General features: G+C 41.8%; 1 protein-coding gene across 1 annotated transcript in view; it reads right to left on the bottom strand.

The window, feature by feature from the left end:
- Nucleotides 1-4829: 4829 nt before the first annotated feature.
- grin2da (glutamate receptor, ionotropic, N-methyl D-aspartate 2D, a) overlaps nt 4830-20172 on the bottom strand; it is a 246033-nt gene continuing 230690 nt past the window's right edge. The window contains exons 17-19 of the mRNA XM_005745193.1: nt 18405-18466; nt 16934-17104; nt 4830-10876 (exon numbers count right to left, since the gene is read on the bottom strand). Coding sequence (XP_005745250.1) covers nt 7709-10876; nt 16934-17104; nt 18405-18466 — 3401 coding nt within the window. The 3' untranslated portion in view covers nt 4830-7708. The remainder of the gene's footprint in view (nt 10877-16933; nt 17105-18404; nt 18467-20172) is intronic.

Consider the following 20172-nt stretch of genomic DNA (forward strand, 5'->3'; position numbering starts at 1 on the left):
ACAACATTACAAAGAGGTTCACCAATGCACATAGCATGTAAAAGTCACCAATGATCTGCTGACTCTGCTAGATTGCAGATTGAAATCATCTGAATACTGTTTTCTTCTCTTTCCCAGTTCAAGTGCATAATTCTAGCTGGTGGGTGCTGTGGCAGCTTTTTAATCAGAAAATATTCATCAAAAATATTACATTCAGACTGTAAATGATGATGACTGTGGCAACCCAGCATGTTTTTCTGCATGTTTCTGTGTGTTAGAGCCCTGACATCAGCTCAGGAGATGAGGCTAGAGGTGAGGAAGAAAAAGGTGACATTTTATTAGGATGGCAGTAGCATTGTCTCACTATTTCAGGTTTTTATACCTTTGGTGAAGGGGACTCCATCTCCAGCTGTAAAACTGAGTCTGAAGGTGCACACAAATTTAAATGCCCCTCCACAGCAAACACCTACGGCTTCACCTCTGTTAGTGTTTCACCTACTTGACCAATCTCTAGCCACATTACTAAATGTGATTATTCAGAAGGGAGATGTCATTCCCTGCCACTATATTCATATGGTGAGGCAAACCCACTCTGATGCATTTTTAATGTGTTATTTACAACTTTATGGAAATGCTACAGTTTGATGGAAATTATAATTACACACTCATCTACGTATATTTACCAGCCCAGTATCCTTTTTTTCTATTAAATAACCCCCAAAATTGCTAACAGTACCTTTTAACAACTAATGCATGAAAATTCTGCCCATCAACAACACAGCAAATAATAAATGCCTTGGTCTATTGTCACTATGTGGGTTTTCACAACATAGTCTTGCAAATGTTTCTCAATAAAAGCCATGGTGAGAAATGAAGGGTGTCTGTTAAATTGAAACAAATACAGAGAGTGCTTTAATTCGTACACCAAATCCAGTAATGCTGCTTTTGATGCATTGTTTCAAATAAAGCCCTGCTACCTTCTGCAACCCTTATTTTCTGAGGTAAAAACTGCACAAACTACATGTAGTGCTACTGGATATCAGTGAGTGTCAATCAACGGCTGCAAATACTGAACTTAAATTATGACTGGCAGCGATTCGTTCTTAAGAATTAATAATAGAGCTTTTGCATAAACAGTGCAATCGAATATGTTATGCAGACTGGAAGCAGTGAATGAGTCCAACTGATAAAGACCTAAACTGACGGGGCTTGATCAGTCCAACTGCATTCGTATTTTTATTGGAAATGTTTGACCTTTGACCTGATTTCACTGATGAAAAAAAGATTCCTGAACTGCTGAAATCTGGTGATGTGTGTTAATGCAATTTAATATTTACATTTTGAAGTGGCAAACTCATAATGTCCATTTACGATGAAAACAATTCAAGATGTCTCATAAATATGACACTGAGTGCTTTGCAGGGGAAAAGCTCCATCTTGATTAACTGTAACTGTGACATTTTACGACCTTTCACAGAGGAAGTTATTGAGTTGGGGGGTTGTAGACACACATGTATGCTGGTTGGCACCCCACGAGAGACATTAAGAGGAGGCATTAATCAAAGTGCGCAAACACTTGACAGCAGAAATTTAGTGCGTCGCCTTTGTGTGTGCTTTCCATTTACAGTCAACACATTTGAACTCCTGAACCTGCTGTCTAAGTATAGGACTGCAAAACGTCAAACAGAAGGAGTATTAGAAGGTAATTCCTGCTGAGTGAGAGGGAGAAAGTGTGTGTGCTTTGTGTGGCTGATAATATGACTGCAATATATTTCTTTGAAGGATAGCAAGAGACGAAGGTAAATAATGTGTGCGAGTGTGTGTGAGAGAGTGATTTTTCCATATCTGCTGTGCTCCTAATACAGGCAATGCTCTGTGGTGGCCTATTGTCGGCAGAAATGACAACTGCCTCTATCTTGTCCTGCAGAGAGTCACTTCTCCGCTTCCTTCTACATCTCTCTTTAGTCATCTCTATCAGCGTTGGTGTCTTCAACTGGCACTTCCCTTGTTTTCTTCATTGCCTAGTTCTGTCACTTGTTCTCTAACTGATTTACTTTATCTTTGCCTTTTCTCCCCCTCTTTTCCATCATTTCTGTTGCATTTAGCAGGGAAACGTCATTGGCCTTCTTGGATTTTTGCCCGATTATCATTTCCTTGCTTAGCTCTACATGCGTTAAACTGTGTTAAACTAGCCACCACATTGTTCATTACTTATGTCTGAGAGATCAATTTTCAATTCAGTTTCATCCATCCATTCACTTCCGCTTATCCATTTCAGGGTCACGGGGGGCGCTGGAGCCTATCCCAGCTGTCATAGGGCGAGAGGCGGGGTTACACCCTGGACAGGTCGCCAGTCTGTCGCAGGGCCAACACACAGAGACAGACAACCATTCGCGCTCACATTCACTCCCGCATTCACACCTATGGATGATTTAGATTTTCCAATTAACCTATCCCCACAATTCAGTTTCAGTCCAGCATTAACCAAGGTGTTGGGTTACAGTCACTCTGTCTGCAGAAGATACACCAAGAAACTGCTGTGCATTTCACTAGCATGGTTGGCTAAGAACAAGTCTTTTCCCTTACATGTTCTGGGGCAAGCCTCAGCCAAGATCCTCGAATGTCAAGAAAAAATAAAGCTGAAAATAAAATCAGACCATTGCTTCAGTTCTTTATTAAAATCATTTTATTTTTGTCCTGCTTGCAGTACAGCACAGTATTGTCATTATCCCCACTGGTGGTAGATGTGGCTGAAGCAGAGGGATGGCAACATCTAACCACATCTGTGCATGTGTGTGGTGTGTGTCTGTGTTTGTGTGTGTACACATGTCTTTGCGTGTGTGTGAGGTGCTGACAATAAAGTGCAGCACCACCAGCCATCAACCCATACAGTCACTCAAAACAGCAGTATTATTACAAGGCCTTGAGACATTGTTCAGAGGCATACAGGCAGAAATTGTGGACATCCTCCCACTGCAGGCTAAAACTGGGCTTGCCAGGGCTCAGGAACAATAAATGCAATAAATGTTAGAAGCTTTAAATACACTTAAACACACTTTGGAATATGAATATATCAGTGTCCATAGTAGAATACTATACATTGAATGCATCTTAAACATGTAAAAGTATAAGATGTTCTACATTTGGAGCCTTTACTTTCTTGTTGGCAAAAAGTGGCGATATCGTTTATGTTGTCTGAAAATATGATGATCAAAGTAAAGCCCTGGTTCGACCATTTTTGGCCTTAGTGGAAACCACACTAGCAGATTTGGCTCTGCCCCTGACATGTGTCGTATTAGCTTCCCCAGTTTTGTAAAATTAAGAAAGAAACTTTGTGTTTGTTGTGTGTAACTATTTTTTTCCTTTTTTTTTGTTTTGTTTTATAGCACAGCAGCTTGGCAGATACAACACACTATGTATGGATATCAAAGTCCTTATACAGTATTTACCATATAGGTTGGTTGGCAGGGGTAGCTGTGCATGGTTCGTATAGCAATACAGCTACTAAGAGATGCAAAAGAGCAAAGGAGAAAAAAAAGAAGCCTGTGCTGCTCGCTACATTGTTTTTTTAAAGAGGTCACCTCACTCTACACTAAGGTATAAAGTCATGGGTCTGGAGAACCCAAAACAGGGTCAAGAATGTGACCCCCGCCTACACAAGTGAGAGTTGTGGTAAAAGCTGCTGTATCCATAAAAGGTTTAATTAGTCATTAATCTGTAGCCCAAACCAAAAATAAAGGCCCCTCTGGGTAATCAAACACATGCCACCACTGCTACAGTGACACGGTCGTAAGACACTCACGCACCCCTCCATGTTGTCACTTTGATGAACCCTTAAATGTTAGCTACAGTACATAGCTAATGGAGGTGGATGGTTGGTCTTAAGTGAGCAAAAACACAGTTACATACTGGTCTCTGTTTTCACTGGGCGCTAAGGAGCGGTGCAGGAGTTTCAAGACAAGGAGAGACGGACAAACGGACAAAAAAGACACACTCATTGAGATAATACCGTAAATTTAGTAGACAAACTTATATAACATAGATTTTAATCTTGAAATATAGTGTCATATATATATTTAGATATGCTTTTTTGATGAAATAAATATATCCACAGATACTCTTCTTCTTTTAAAAAACAGACCAGCTTTACAGCGGCAGACACGCACTGATGCAATGGATCGACATGAGGACAAAGAGGAAAGGAGAAAGAAGGAAAGGCCGGTGGCTCATTTTTCTAATGAAACACCCAAGCTTTGTATTCACACCGCTAGCAGCTGCTGTGTTACTGAGCTAGTACTTTAGTGTAGGAGTGTAGCAACAAGGCTTCTGCACTCAAATTAATGTTCTTATTCCTAGCATCAATAATACCAGTGCTATTTACACAACTGCACTGGCAAAACTGAACACCGAGTGCGAACATTTTCGAAAAAGTGACAGAGTCTAAAAAAGACATGCAGAAAGGGTAGTGGTGATACCAATCAACAGACATTTGACCAGTTGTCTGAGCTTCATATACAGTGTTAGAGTTTTGTGAACTAATTTTATTTTTTAACTGACTGGTTTTTGGTTTGTCATTCATCATTTAGGCACAAAAATCATTTGGCTTTTGGGAACAGATCGTGGTTTGGATCAAAATATGCATGCATGATGACAAAGCTAACCCTGCAGGCTGAACAGTTACGCTAAAGCAGGGGTGTCCAACTCCAGTCTTCGAGAGCTACTGTCCTGCAGCTTTTAGATGCATCCCTGCTCCAACACAGCTGAATCAAATGGATGGATTACCTCTTCAGCCATCACATTTGGCAAAGGCCTGATAACAAGCCTTTCATTTGATTCAGTTGTGTCGGAACAAGGGTGCGTCTAAAAGCTGCAGGACAGGAATGGAGTTGGACACCCCTGTGCTAAAGGATAGCCAGGGCATTCAAGTATGATGCATTCAAAGAGTTCTGATCAAACGAGCTGGGAGTGAAAGCGTGCTCGCCAAACAAGATTAAAGTATTGAGTGTGATTTTTGGCAACAAACATGAATTGCTTGCGATGTGAATGCACAGAAACATATTACACTTCATGCTTTTCCAGCTTTCACTTCAGTTATGTTGTTGCTGCTGATTGTAATAAGTACTGAACTCTATAACTTGATGTAATACAGTCTCACGTTTGAAGAATGGAAATCTATAATCTGGTGTAAGGAACTTCCCTGTGGTCTGTGAAGATTATTAACACAAAGTAATTATATACTTTTTTTTATTATAATGAAGTGGAAATGAGAAACAATATCCCCAAATATCAAGATGCTAAACAACAATTTTATCTAACGCTACCCACCGCCACAAATATATATATATATATATATAATATATATATCTAGATTTTTAGTTAAAAGAAAGTCAGACAAACTCTACACAGCAAGTTCATGTTAAAAACATAAGTTCTTTTTTTGTTTTCTTCAGCTGAAGTAAATTATGGCTCAGATGCAGTTAGAGGCAAACGACATGAGCTGACCAGACGTATGGGAAAGCTGGCTCAGTCACCTTGACCAAATGAAAACACAAACAGCATTGTGCCGGCGGGTCTTGCCTATTTAATTGTACTCCGCTGATGTCCAGTGTCCTGATGCTGAATTCTAATGTTGATGGTTCTAACAGACTACTCTTGCTAAGTGCTTGACATCGGAGTGTAACTGCTGGTGTCAGCTCGGTAATGGAATAAAAAGCTATAGCTCTTGGTTACACATTTACAAGGTGAGAAATACTTAAAAACAAACAAAAAAAACAATATCACAGGAGGTTCTACTGTGTCTTCTATACACTCAAACCCAACACTTTCTCAAACCCCGCTATCATAACAACACAGCCATAATCTCTTTGACATCAAAACGGCACTCGTACAAGGTCTAATTTTGCTCCAATAGAATCCTTGCCTGACTGTCCTGTCCACACATGTTGACTAAAACTTCATAATTTACACAAAACATATGGCAGGAGCAATTAGCATAAGGCTATAAGTATTTATTTCCCTGCATCTTTGCCTAACAATCCGTGTAGCCCCATGTAAAGTATTAGACTGATCCATCATGCCACGCAAAACCTGGATTGCTAAGTTTAACACAAGCAAACAAAAATCAAGTAATTTCTAACCCATAACCCATTGCAGCTTCGCTTTTTCAGTAGCTTACCTTACCAGGTTAGTACAGCGTTGTTTATGTCAGCAGGAACTGAGCTCTGTCACTAAACTGTCAGAGATGCTACAATTTCCTTCTTAAAGTGTCTTAATTGTTGTTGCAGCACACTTGTTTAGAGGCTGACTTTACATTCAGTCGAATACAGGGAGGAAACAGACACTCCATTGTCGCAGTTAGGTAGTTGAGAGAATGTTTCATTTGCACCCAAGCTTGAGTAGTATGGCACAGTGCTTACATTGTATTTGATTTAATACGTGTCTTGATATATAGAACACCATCAATAACAACAACAACTACAACACAGAAGTAAAGGTTTTTTAAAGAATAAAGCTGTGACATGAACAGAGGGTGAACAAGATATTGCTCAAAACCAGGATTGGATGAAGTGACTTTTTAGGCTGCACATGTCATTGGATGTAGCTTTATGTGAGTGTGTGTGCGTCCGTGTATGTGTGTGTGTGTGAGTGTTAGCATGTGTGCATATTTTGGAGATGATGGAATACTCCGCAAGATAAAAGGAAACACAGCTGCTAACGTTGTACAGATTGATGTTGAGCTCTACTTAAGTTTGGCACTCAGCTTTTCATTAAGCCAGTAGAATATCAGTCACAGTTGACTTACCCTGTTGTCAAAAATACAAACACAGAAAAGCACAGACACACAGAATAATCACATCAAGGAGAAGAGCCAAGAGGGGAGGACAGGAGAGGAGATGACAGGAGAGATGACAAGGTAGACATGTGAATAAGGCGGGAAAGGAATTGGAAAACACATTGAAAGAATAGAACAAAACAATAAAAATAAAGGGGATAGAATACATTGGGGAAAGGGGGCAGTGGTGTAAACTAAAGAAAAACAGCGGACACCGGAAAAGACAAGGTGGTTACCACCCTCCTCTTCTTCTAAGCAAGAAGGTATTGATCATACACAACAAAGGTGCCTCAAACGGGCGTCACAGTTCTGCGGGGGTGTAAACAGTTTGTTAAGGACAACGAAAAATAGGGAAATAAGGGATAAGCGATTTGTGTAAGAAAAAAAACAACACAAAAACAAAAAGCAAGAAAGTGTTCTGTTTTAAAGGCTTCTGAGAGCAGCAGGTATACAGTACTACAAAGTTCCTGAGCCCTCAGTAAGCATTAAGAATCCTATGAATACAAACTACTGCTCTGCTTCAACATCCAAAGCCCTTTACTTTCTAGAGCAAAGGATTCTCCTTCGTTTGTACCACTTTTGATGTTTGATTTGCTTTCGGTGTCTTGGTTAACTTACTTCAGAATGCAAGTTGTTACTGTGGTTGTAGTCTTTCACATACTGAGAGGAATAAAAGGAAGTAACAAGAGATTGCTCATGTTTTCCTTTGACCTACCCCATTGGGTTTGTTTGGCTTTCTGGTTTGTTTATTTGTGCAGAACTTTAGGAAAGGGCTCAGTGCGTATGCTGTACTGACTTGGCTTGGCAGCATGTTTGCTGCTGGGCAGATTCAAATCCAGTTCAACTGCTTTAGCCTCGAAGGGCTCTCTCTTATGACTTTTGATACCTTGTTGAACTTCAGACCTCACTCTCCACACTGGAGAAATGGGCAGAGCCCCTTCGGGAGCAAAGGCTCTTGGTTTTGAGGGGTAAATGAGGGGACTGAGGAAATCTCTGGGGCTGGGGTACAGAGCGCAATCTCTGGTACTGCAGTTTGGCACTTGCCGAAGCCATGGACGAGGCTTGGGGTGCCCCTGGTGTTGATGAGACCACAGAAGGAGAAGATACAGAAGAGGAAGGAGTAGGTGGAGGAACATGTATAGAAAGAGATGAGGAGGGTGGAGCTGGAAGGGCAGGGAGCGGAGGTGGCATGTTAGGGATAAGTGTTGGAGGAGGGGAAGCCTGTCTTCCTCGATCTCGATCCCTGTCTGTTCTCTGTGTGCGCTGCTGGATACTGAGGTTTGACTGGCTGCCAGATTTTGATGGATTCTGTGACCGATCGGGTTTGGACGAAGATGAAGAGTCATGTTTCGACTTCATGGGACCACTAAAGCTCTGGCAGTGGTGGTAAAGCTCTTCCTGGCTTCGTGAAGTTACGCGAGCCCATTTGGAGGAATGGGAGTGTGGGTGGTGTCTCGGGGAGTGACAGGAGGAACAAGCAGCGTGCCCTCTTCCCTTATCCTTTGATTTGCGCTTACTCCTCTTCTCATCCTGTATGTGGAGCTTGTCCACTGACCAGTATCGTCGAGGAGGAGGTGGCGTGAGAGGAGGTGGGGGCCAGTGCGAACCTGATCCCCACCCTCGCTCTCCTCCCCCACCTCCACCTCCCCCTGATCCCCAGCCACTCTCCGCTGTTCCCCACCTCTCTCCTCGCTCCAGGAACAGGTCATCTCTGCTGTTGATGCTGCCAGCTTTTTCCCGGGAAGGATAGGTACTGAAAAACCAACCTCCCCCTCCAATCCCTCCCACTGCTCTACCTTCGTGATCTTCCCAGTACCTCTCAAATTTCCCAAACTCCCCTGAAGAACCGTCATCATCAGAATATATCCCGACTACCTTATCACGTTCACGCTCATCATCAGACATTGTCCTTCCTCCTCCACGCCTCTTCACATGCTCTGTTTTCCTCCTGTCACGCTCCGAATCTTCTTCTTCATCATCCACTTCAGATTCCCACTCATGGAAGGACAGCCCCTCCTTGGAGTGCACCTCCACTCTTTCATTCCGTCCCAACAATGGCCTCCTCTCTCCTTCTACTCCTAGAGCATCCCTGTCTGAACTTTTACTCTTCCTCCTTTTAGAAGAGGCAGGCAACAAGGGCAGGAAGGCAGATGGAATGGCATCAGAGGATGGGTTGCCCCCTCCCCAGAACTTGACTGATGTAGAAGGCTTGCTGCTCGAGCTCTGATAGTGCTTGCTGTTTCTTCGCCGGTGGTGTCTTTCCTTTCCTCTGCTGTCTTCCCCATCATCCCTGGTTTTCTCTTCTCTTTCTTTTCGCTCATCTTCACCTGGGATGTTCCATCCGTAACTTCTCACTGAGCTCTCACTTTTTTTCCGAAAGGACTCTCGCCTCAGTGCTGGGTAAGATGGGAAGTCTGGTGTTCCTGATTTGAGTTCCTCTCTTTTTTCAGGATCCCCTCCTTCCTGCTCTGACCTTTTCCGGTCTCTCTTCCTCATCTTATCATCTTTCTTCCTCTTTTTCTTTGCTTTGCGCCTCTTTCGCTCCCTTTCTCTCTCTCTCTCCTCCCTCTTCTTTTTCTTTCGACCTTTCTTCCTTCTCTTTTTTTCACGCTCCCTCTCTTTGTGGTGTCTCTTCTCCTCTCTACCCACTCCTCCTTCTCCTCGGCTTGTTGCTCCACTTCTCCCTCGGTCTCTGTCACCCCATGATGCCCACCACTCCTGTAACTGGGCCAGTTGGCTGCCAGTCCTCTCTCTACCATAATCTCTTTGGGGCCGTGGTTTGCGTGGTGGTACTGGTGGAGGTGGCGGGCTGCACGGCAGTGAGCGCGATGACATTCGGCGTGATCGAATTTTCTTCCTCCCAAGAAGGAGGCTGGACTCCTCTGTAAGGAGATCTGAGTCATATTCATCAGCTACGATAAAATCCCGATCACCTGCTCGATACCGAAAACTAAGCGAGGAGTTGTAGGAGCTGTCACTTGAGCAAGAAGAAGGTGAGTTTGAACGAGAAAGTGACACTGAGGATGAAGAAGAGGATGAGGATGATGTGGAAGAAGAGGAAGAAGACGAGGCACTGGAACAAGACGAGTAGAAATGGCATGGGGACGAGGGAGTGGTAGGGGTGTGTGTTGGAGAAGAAAGAGGGGCAGGAAGAGGTGGAGGTGGAGGGGGACGACGTCCTCTTCTTCCACCTCCATCACTTGCTCCATATCGCCCACCTCCTCGCCTCCCCAGAGGGAGGATGTTCTCATACAGGGGACCTCCTGAGCTTTTTCTTCTTGTCTGAGCTAAGCTGCCTCGTCGCCAGAAGGGAGGCCTTCGTGGAGAAGATGGGATTGGTGGAGGAGGCTTGGAGATTAGGTGCCCCGGGCCTTGTTGGGAGCCTTTAGGAGGTAGCCTTGGCATACCTGAGGCCTTGGGGCCTCGAGAATTGGCTTTGGGAGTCTGCTGGGGGCCCCCTGCCTGTTGGTCCGAGTTAGATCCTAGCCCCTCTGGATCAATAGGACCATAGTAGCGCTTATATTCATCTAGCCCTGTGTCACCTACTCCCACTGCTCCACCTGCAACTCCTCCTTGCAGACTCCAGTGCTGCCCAAGGTTTTGTTGATACTGCTGCTGGGCCTGTAGTTCAGTGATCCCACCAGCTATCCCTCCAACACCAACGCCTCCAGAACTGCCTGTGCTCACAACCTTTTCTGGCTTTGGCCTGTTCCAGCGATCAACCACAGCCAGTCTGCGGTCATGTCGAGGCAAGAAAGTGGAGCAAGGCATGGGGCCCTCTAGTAAGGGACTAGTTGAGGGACCAAGAGCCATTGCTGAGTGTCCAGCAGTTGGCGGAGACCCAGGCAACATAGTGGTATAGGTCTGCCCTGGTTGCTGTTGGTGGTGCTTCTGCGGTTGTTGCTGCTGCACCATGGCAATGGCAGTTGTGTTGTTTACTGTGGCTGTAACAAGGTGTTGTTGGGGTGCACTAGGCATGTTGGTCACGGTGTGGTACTGGGGCAAAGAGCTTTTGCTCCCTCCCGGTGTTGTCTCATCCTCAAACTGGCAGCAACTGTACATCCCCTGGGTGGAGAGATAACAGAGAGATTGTAATTAGACCAGCAGGCTGTCAAGTATGATAAGAAAGAACTGTGTGTCTATGTGTCAGAGACAGAGAGACACAGAGAGCCTGACATCCCCAATTTTGAAAAGGAAACCCACAGAGCAGCTTTGATCTGATATCTTTACAAACCATGTGAAAGCTATCCACAGAAGACTGTGTATGGATGAAATACAGTACAGCAGGACCATGAGTTCAACCTTTACTAGCATTCTAAAAAGCAAGATCCATTCTTCAACCCATTTTCAACTGACACTAAACAATGTGTTTTTGTACATTCGACAAGTGTGAGAGACGCATTTTTATAAACACACTTCTGTTGATGGTAAATGTATCGTTACAGACCATAAAAATAGAATAATAGTGTTAATGAGATACTGCATAGTGTTATAAAGAAAGTCTCTTTCAGGCAGCTGCTACAGATACCTCACAGAGCATGAGTTAAAATTGCCTGCATTGTAACTTTTTACCAGAATATTATTCAGACTGAGAACACAGACTCCGTAGTTTAGCAGGTTCAAAATAAATGGATTCTATTCTGTAAATAACAAATTTTCCTTTCTCTCAGAATGGTGGGAATTTGCTGTAGGTGGTTTCCAACTACCTATTGTTTTCTGCGCGGTCATATCTCATCTGAAGAGAGTAGTCAAAGAGTACTGCCCATTAAATATTAATGAGTTTTGGGGAAAAAAAACAAACACAACTTTGGACTGAGTTTACCAGGCTTCTGGGATTGTCAATTTTCCCACTATGAAACCAAACAAAGCTTTCAGCAAACAAAGTGTCACTCAGTTGGAACAGGACTATGTTTTCTCCAAAAGCACTGTGAAAATCAATTGAAGAGAGCGCTATGTGCAAGTAGTATCCAGCTTCTGGAGAGGAGTCAAAACAAAGGGGAAAGCAGAAGCAACAAAAACTATTTTGTCACTGAGCAATAAAACAAATGGTGCCTGAAGCTTCATTTAACTGAACCGCTCTTCTTTCCAGCTGCCAGTTTGGTTACTTAACTGAAACTAAACACAAGCTTCATGTGTTCACACTGCTTATTTTCCCAATGCACAAATTAAGATTAAAATATTTTCTTTGATCTTAACTAGAGGAGATTTCGTGGCAACAAAAACAATTCTGCTTCTAAAACTTTGTGTAGATTTCAATTTTTCTGCCATGTTATTGTAAAAATAACTGTCCAGAAAACAAAAAAGAAAGATTTTTTTGGTACTTATACTTAAACATGGATATAAAATTAAATCTTGATATTTTTTTCTCATATTAAATATTTTGGACTACCTTCCATTCTGGCTAGAAAATATCAGGGCAGAAAGGTTCACTTTCAAATGTACTGCTGTTGTTATTTTCTGTCATTTGAGCAGAAAAAAAGAATAAAGATTGTTCTTACTTGGTTTTAATGAACTACTCCAAACTGGAGAGAGCACTTTAAAATCACCAGTCAAGTATTTTCCATCTCTTCAGCAACCTTTCAGCAAAACTTATGAATAACACATGACACGGGTGAGTCAGACTGATGGGTAAATTATTGGCGCATCATAACATTTTTAAACATTTTAAAACTTTTGCAATTCTAAATCCCAAACAGGAGTAATCAATTCTAACTTTGTCTTAGGTGAGCAACTCCATCTCTGCTGTGTCTGGATGCTCTTTCTCTCCTGCCTTTGTGTTGTTACAGCTTACTGTAGACAGATGGTAATCCATTAGCACTACTAAATAGCTATGTAAATCAAAGAAAGAAAGGAAAAAAAAAACAACTCCATTATTCCTCACATGTGAGAATGATTTATATGATCTATCAATATCTGCCAGATCTCAATGATAAAATGTGTGGAACTTCCTGTGAATCTCCGCTCCTCACCCGAACCCAGATCTGATGGAGGGACTGTAATAATGGCCCTTCTGGACCCATGAATCAGCAAACCTGGTGGCAGAAGTGCTATCGCAGTCCCCAGAGCATGGGGCGCAGTACACTGTGAAATTGAAACTTGGGAGTCTCTGACTGGGTTAAAGCAGGCCAGCTGCAAAGACTTTGCAGCAAGCATTGGATATAGCACAGGAGGTAGAAGCTAACTGGGCCTTCTACATCTAAGTGATATTTTTATTCTTAAGGTCTAGAGATCTAGAGACTAGAGTTTTCTAAAATCCTGAAACGTTCTGAATGTATGAATGAAGGTTAACGTGCACTCCAAAGGATCTGACAGCAAGCCCAACAGGGAATACGTGCATGGATATCAAAGATTGCAAAGAACACAATAGATTTTCACCAAGATGGTAAAAACAAATATAAGTGCATACAGAAAATCACACTTGGTTCTTGTATCATTACACACAGAACCAACAGATGCACTTGTACACACATATTACCTGACATAGCTAACAGAGTAACAGAGAGAATAAAAATGTCAGGAATCACTTAAAACAGATACAGAAGCATCTTTACCCTTCCATATCCCCAGTACAAATTCCATGTAATATATGACTGTGTCTATGTGAGACAATTATCTGCTGAATTCAGTAAGCAGTTGGATCATTATGTGTCATGCCTCCTAAATGATCCCTCCAGGCAGTACACTTAACCACAGTTAATGTGTGTGTGGTACGTGCACAATAAAGGAACAGTCTTTTCCCTCTAGTTTATAAAAAAACATTTAATCTAAAGTATTTCTTTCTGCCAGATTATACTCCTTTATTACTGGGGTCCCCTTAAGCTTAGCTCAACTGCTAGCTACCTGCACACTTACTTTGGCTGGTGGATGGAGACGAAGAAGAAAATAGTTCCTACAAAATCTGCAACAAGAAGATTTGTGGGTGTTTTTGTGTCTGAGTCATGACTTCTGGAAAGAAACAGTGCTGCTGAGTTTTTCCTTTCATTATTATTTTTTTCTGGTACCACAAGGCCGAGGCTTTTTAGTTCCATTATACTAAACACAAAGGAGACATGTCGCATCAGCAGATCTCACCAAAATCAGGCAAATCACTAAAACAGTCCACATGGATACATTTCACTATATCAAAGCGTAAAAAAGCTAAACATTGAATTTACTTAGGTTAAATTCCTTAAAGTCAGGTGTGCATAATCAGTGCAATGCATGACTGCAATGATCAAATCTCGACCTTCCTTTTATGACGCTTTCCAAATAAGTTCTATTCTGTTGTATCACAGACCTACAAATCTACATTTGCGTCACTAAATCTATTGTAGAAGAATGCGTACTATACAGTGGAAAAGCAATACTTAGTAGACTCAGACTCTAGTGGCACTTGAGTAGTCTACTCATACAGTATGATGGATCCCAAATGTCAGAAATAAACACCCTAGTGTTCCCATCTGTGTAAATTAGCCATTTCTGCTGCATTGTGTCACAGGAGGAGCTAATAAATCAATCTTTTGTTTTCCTTCCAACATGGTGGTATTACAGTTACAGCCACAGGTACACATCAGGCATCACAGCATCTTCTGACAAATAAAAATATCTCTGCAGTGCTCGATGAAGCCTGCTTCGCACTTCAACAGTCTCACCCTCCCCTCCACCTCACCTCTGTCATTCCTCCTCCTATCTGTCCCTGTGTTTTCTTTTCCTCCTCCACCTCCTTCCGGCATCCCCGTCCAACTCCTGTTATGCTCCACTACCTCCACCATCCAAACCTCCAGCTGTCTCCTCTTTTCTTATCTCAAAGTTCCCCTCTCTTACCTTTCCACTTCTCCTCACTTCCTCCCTCCCACTACACCATCCATCCCCTTTTCATCCCTTTTGATACCTCCTGTTTACTCCCAGTTCTCATCTTTCTAGTCATTTCTTCTCTCATCACTTTCTTCTTTCTTCTGTTTTTCACTGCAACATATGCACAAAGTATTTCCATGACCCCAAGCTGAACTTGCAAAAACTGTACTGGCAGTAAAAGAAAATAGACGTGCAACAGCTAAGTGATCACTCTGCCCTGGACCTTTCGGTTAACCCTGGAACAATGCCAAGGATAAAGATTGCTGATGTTCCCGTTTTTGGCTGTCTGCTCTTGTCCCTGCTGAGTGCAAGAAAAAAAGTCCTGATATTGGTATCCAATTCTGCACAGTCCACATCTTGATTGTGTCTGAAAACAGTCTATTAACCTTCTATCTCTTTTGAGTGAACCTCAAAGCTGTAAGCACTGATGGATATTCATTGTGTTGTTTGTGCCAAAAAAACAAAAAAGAACAGTAGATTAGCAAATATGTCTTCACCTTTCAGTCTGTCACAACATAAGGCCTGCAGAAATCATTTACCAGTTCTCCTTGAGCACACTTTTGTGAATTTTTAACAAATTGCACTGATTAGTTCTCCCTTCTCATGTGAGAGTGCACAAATCAGTGAGATCAGCTGCTTCACTGTGGCTCAAAATGAATGAAAACATTCATGTGCTTATTTCTCACTTCTTACTGGTACTTTTGAGCATTTTCTTTACATCTGGCCGGGATAAACTATACTTATCCAAACCATCGTTAGGCATCTTTGGTTTTAAATTCATGCATATTATTTCAAAGTAGCAAAAGAGTGAGCAAGTCCTTCACTGAAATCTTTTCAGCTGGCATCGACTCCAAAGCAAATATAAGTAGTCAGTCTGAGAATATGAAAAACACATGGTTTACCACAATATATTCTGGTACGTCCTGCACTGCAGTGTGGAACATTTTCATCAGTCTCCTAAAAAGTCTCCTAAAAGTTAAGCTGAATCCAGGTAATTACAGTTGAAAAAACATTACTGACAGCACAAAGGGGGGCGGGTCCTAAAAAACTATTCTCAACTTTGAGATGAGTGAGAGTGACCAATTAGGAAAAGTTCAACAGTGAATAACTATCAGTGCAACAAGCAAATCGTTCCCTGAGTGAAGAAAGATTTAATCCTGCTGTGTGAAAGTCTTGAGCCAACCCTTAGTATGCTAGACTTTCAATATTGGCTGCCTTTTCACTCATTAAGGGTTTTATCTTCTTCTTTTTTGCTTTATTCACTTAACACTAAACCATTTAAACAAAAAAGCACATCATTCAAACATGAGCCAGTGTTATGTTTAGCATAAAATAGTATTATTGTACCAAGAAGTTGATTTGTAAAGAACTATCAGCTGAAACTTGACGTATCATGTGCTGTATGTTCTTTGAAACTGTTGATCTAGACAAATAGAAGACAAAAGACGTAACAGGCCTAAACTGAATCTGTTATTTTCTCAAGAAATAATCCAGCTAACACTGACACGGGACCTAAGGATGTATAACAGTGAGTGTCTACAGGCATCTGTAAAACACAGTGACTGGCTCTGTCATGGTTTGGAGCTTCATTTCAGTCAGTGGTTTTGGATCTTGTCAGTGAATCCAAAAAAGTACCATTAGATATCTATCCACCATGCAACAGTATCTGGAAACCCTCAGATTGACAACAGCTTCATTTGAAAGCATGACAATGATTCCAAACACACTTCCAATGATTCATACTTGGATAGAAAAGCACACAATGGAACACCATTGGTCACAGTTTGGTCTCTCCAGAACTCAGACCTCAAAATTTATATTAAAACAGTGTGGGGTCATCTTAACAGAGAAAGGGGGAAAAAGCTTGCTTAAGGGTTCAGGCTGTGTTGAAAAACGAGGGTAATCATAAATACAGATTTTCAGTGGTTAGGCTACAAAAACTGTTTTTGACTTGTATACTACATTATCAGTTATGTTTGCATAAATTGCTGCACTTATTTCCAATAAGGGGTGACTCAAGACTTCTGCACAGTACTGTGTTATTTTGCATAGTGTATCAATCAAACTTTAATTAATGCTCTGTATTGGGCATGTAAGGTACACATCTGTCAATTAATGATAAGTATTCATTGAAATTACACAATAACTAGTATCTTTAGAGAAAATATCCCGACTATGTTCTATTACTTCTACATAATTTCTATGATTTTACATTTAAATATCCAAGAGTTTTTATGTGCCTGATAGCAGTTTGATTACTATTGTAGCTGAATGAGTCTTCCCTCTTACCCTGCTGAGAGCCAGGAGAAAGTCCATCCCGCCCGATCGCTTAACACAGTGCCGTAGTTTCCAATACACCAGATGCTCCCAGGCAAACACCAAGAGGCTGAGGCCCATTGCCACCAGCAGCATATAAAAGACCCCCGCCATGTTGTCAATGTCCAGTTTACTGCTCATCACCTGACAGACAAGGAGAGAAAGGGGAAAGGTTATGGGAGGACAGGAAAGTGTATTTATTACCAACAAGAACCAAAAATACTGACAACAGCCAGTGCTACCCCTCAGTCTCCTGGTAGACTCGCCTATAGTGTTGGTTTCAAAATCCTACAGTACGTCAACTTGTTTTCAAGTTATTCACAAAATCTTTAAAAAACCTCGATCTCTGATCTTGACCTTGAAGTTGAAGTCACTGAGATTCAAACTCACCAGAGGTTTTTAGAGATTATATGCGATCAATTGGAAAATCCCTAAATGCAGCATTCTTGAGTTATTGCATTTATACGATCTTTTTGAAAACTTGACCTCTGACCTTTGGGTTTAGGTCACTGTGATTCAAACTTGTTCAAGCTTTTTAGCAGATACACCTATCCTATCAATTTGACACTCCTCCGTTGCCTCATTCCCGAATGTCCATGCTGTCCGCCCGGTAGGGTGACAACAATATCTCATCTGAGGGCTAAAAAGTTCTACAAATCTGCCCATCAAAAGATAAACACAACATGGTTTTATTCTTAATGTCTTAGGGTCAAACTTCCCACACTGAGTTCTGCTTTCTCATTATGAGGCATGAAAGAAAGCCATGCAGACCCTGTACCACCTGGAGGAAATACGAGTGATGGGCTATATCTAGAGGCGGGCTCAGCATGTGGCACGAAATAGGGGTAAACTGAGGGAACATAATGTGGTCCCACTACCACACACTGATTGGGATAAGAATAGGAACATTTTGGGGCATGTTAGGGAAAAAATCCCATATAAATGATCTCAACCCTTGTAAAACCAAGAGGAGCAGTGGAGACATTTTTTCTTTCCACATCAACACAATGTTCGCTCACTAACTGAACCACTTTCCTGTCCCGTTTCCCCAGATTAAATTCAAGTTGAAGCCATTTTGACAGTGCACATTTATGTGCATGTGAACATAATCAGAACAGAAGCAAACTAAAGATTGCAGAAGCACTGAAAGCAGAGCATGGCGACTATATTGAAATGACTATTTTTGAATAAGGTAAAGTTCCTGCTTTTTTAGGAGGTCACATCTAGTAGTTATGAGAGATTGAGTTAGTCCTGTGATTTTAGCCATTTTTGTCATACATACTTTTCTGCCAAGAGGAATAAATAAACAACAATAAATAAATAAACACCAGTGATTCCCTGGTTTGGTGTTTGATGAAGAGGACTGACGCGAAGCTCATTTTGAAATAGCTGAAGAGGATATATATTCATCAGGTTAATGGAGAAAAGTTGTAAAACATCATACCTCAATCTTATCATTGTGGCAGATGCCCGACAACCAGAGACGCTCCAACATATCAATCTCATCTGGAAGAGAAAGGGTAAGGGGAGAAAAAGAAGATTAAAATGAAGGGAATGTGGGGAAAAGACAAGAAAAATAAGAGGTTTAAGGTTCAGTGAAGAGTGCCATACAGCAGGGACGAAAACGGGGAAAGGGGAAGTGAGGAAGATAGTAGAAAGGGGAAGAATCATGAGAGAAGGAAAAAGACAATTAGGAAGAAGGATTTAAAAAGAAGAGTGTAAAATGGAAAGTAAGAGAAAAAAATATATAGAGAGGATTACCACCCCTTTGTTATGAGAGCAAGGTGTTTGATCCCCCAAGGGAAGAAAGAGGCAAGAGAAGGAAAGCTGAAGAGGCGAAGAGACAGGAGATGAGAGGAATGGAGGAGTGTATTGTTACAACTAAAATATAGAGTTAGGAGATGATGAAATATAGCGTGGAAGAGAGAAATGAGAGGAGCAAGCGAAGCTTTGTTTGTATATTGTTAAAATAGGAATGACAGATGAGACTGATTGGAGTTAGCAAACCAAAGAAATAAATATACAGCTGTGGTCAGATGTTTACATAGACACCATGGACATGGATGTCATGGTAATTTTGGACTTTTTGAAATACAGCATATAACTTTTAGCACTTTAGAAAACAACGATTGGTTACAAAGTTTGAATTTATTTAGGATTTTCTCTAATCCACACAGGTGTAAAGGTATACATATTGCTTCAGATATATACATGCACCCCACTTGATTTGGTTAAATGTATTTGGTAGCCATCTATAATCTTGTGGCATAATTCCGACTATTTGAGCACACTTCTTGGCAGAATTGATAGAGTTTCCTACCATGTACTTTACCCAACTTCAAAGCTTAGTCCTATAGGGTTGAGACTAGGTTTTGGTTAGCCCATTTTACCCATTCCAAAACCAGTTGAGATGTGTGTTTGGGATCACTGTCTTCCTAGAACATTCAGCTCTGTCCAAGTCTAGTCTAGCCGTTGATTTAAACTTAAAGCAAGCAGAAGTAGTCCTATTTCATCATTATTCCATTCTCTTTGCCGAGCCACTGATATCAAAACAGCCCCAGATAATGATGCAACCACCTCCATGCTTGACAGCTGGTACTGTCATGAATCGCTGTATGGCAGGCAGGAGTTTGGACCCAAAATGCAGGACTCACAACACACGGGAATAACCTCAAAACGCAGCTTTATTTGCTGACTCAAGGAAATGATACAAAACTAAACTAGGCAGGGAAAATAAAAACTAAACGCCACTGAGAGGCACACAAGGGAACACACAGCATGAGGGAGGACACGACAGAGGACTCCGGGAGATGCTGACCTAAATTCAGTGCGCATGCGCCAACCAGCATGCAGCCTGTTACAGTTGCTCCTGCTTTTACTCTTCGTTTAGCTCTGTTTTCTTACGTATTCTTTATTTTCTGACTTGTATTTTCATCTGTTTATTATCTTTCACTCAATCATGTGGATTGAGAGAGTTTTTGTTCTTCTGGTGGCCATGGAACTATTACCTTTATCAAGGAACGGGACCGCGACACGGACTGTTTACTCCAGAGATCAGCTGATCGCCCTGATGTCGGCCGGCTCACTGGCCAGACCCGCAGAAGAGGTATAAACCGTGTCTGCCGTCTATCGTAATGGGAAATGTGTGATCGTTATCGAATAAAATCGACGAGCTCTCAGCACTGGTACGGAGTCAGAGGGAATACCGAGAG

This window comes from Pundamilia nyererei, unplaced genomic scaffold (assembly GCF_000239375.1).
Source record: "Pundamilia nyererei isolate P.nyererei 1_Seehausen unplaced genomic scaffold, PunNye1.0 scaffold00155, whole genome shotgun sequence".
NCBI lineage: Eukaryota > Metazoa > Chordata > Actinopteri > Cichliformes > Cichlidae > Pundamilia > Pundamilia nyererei.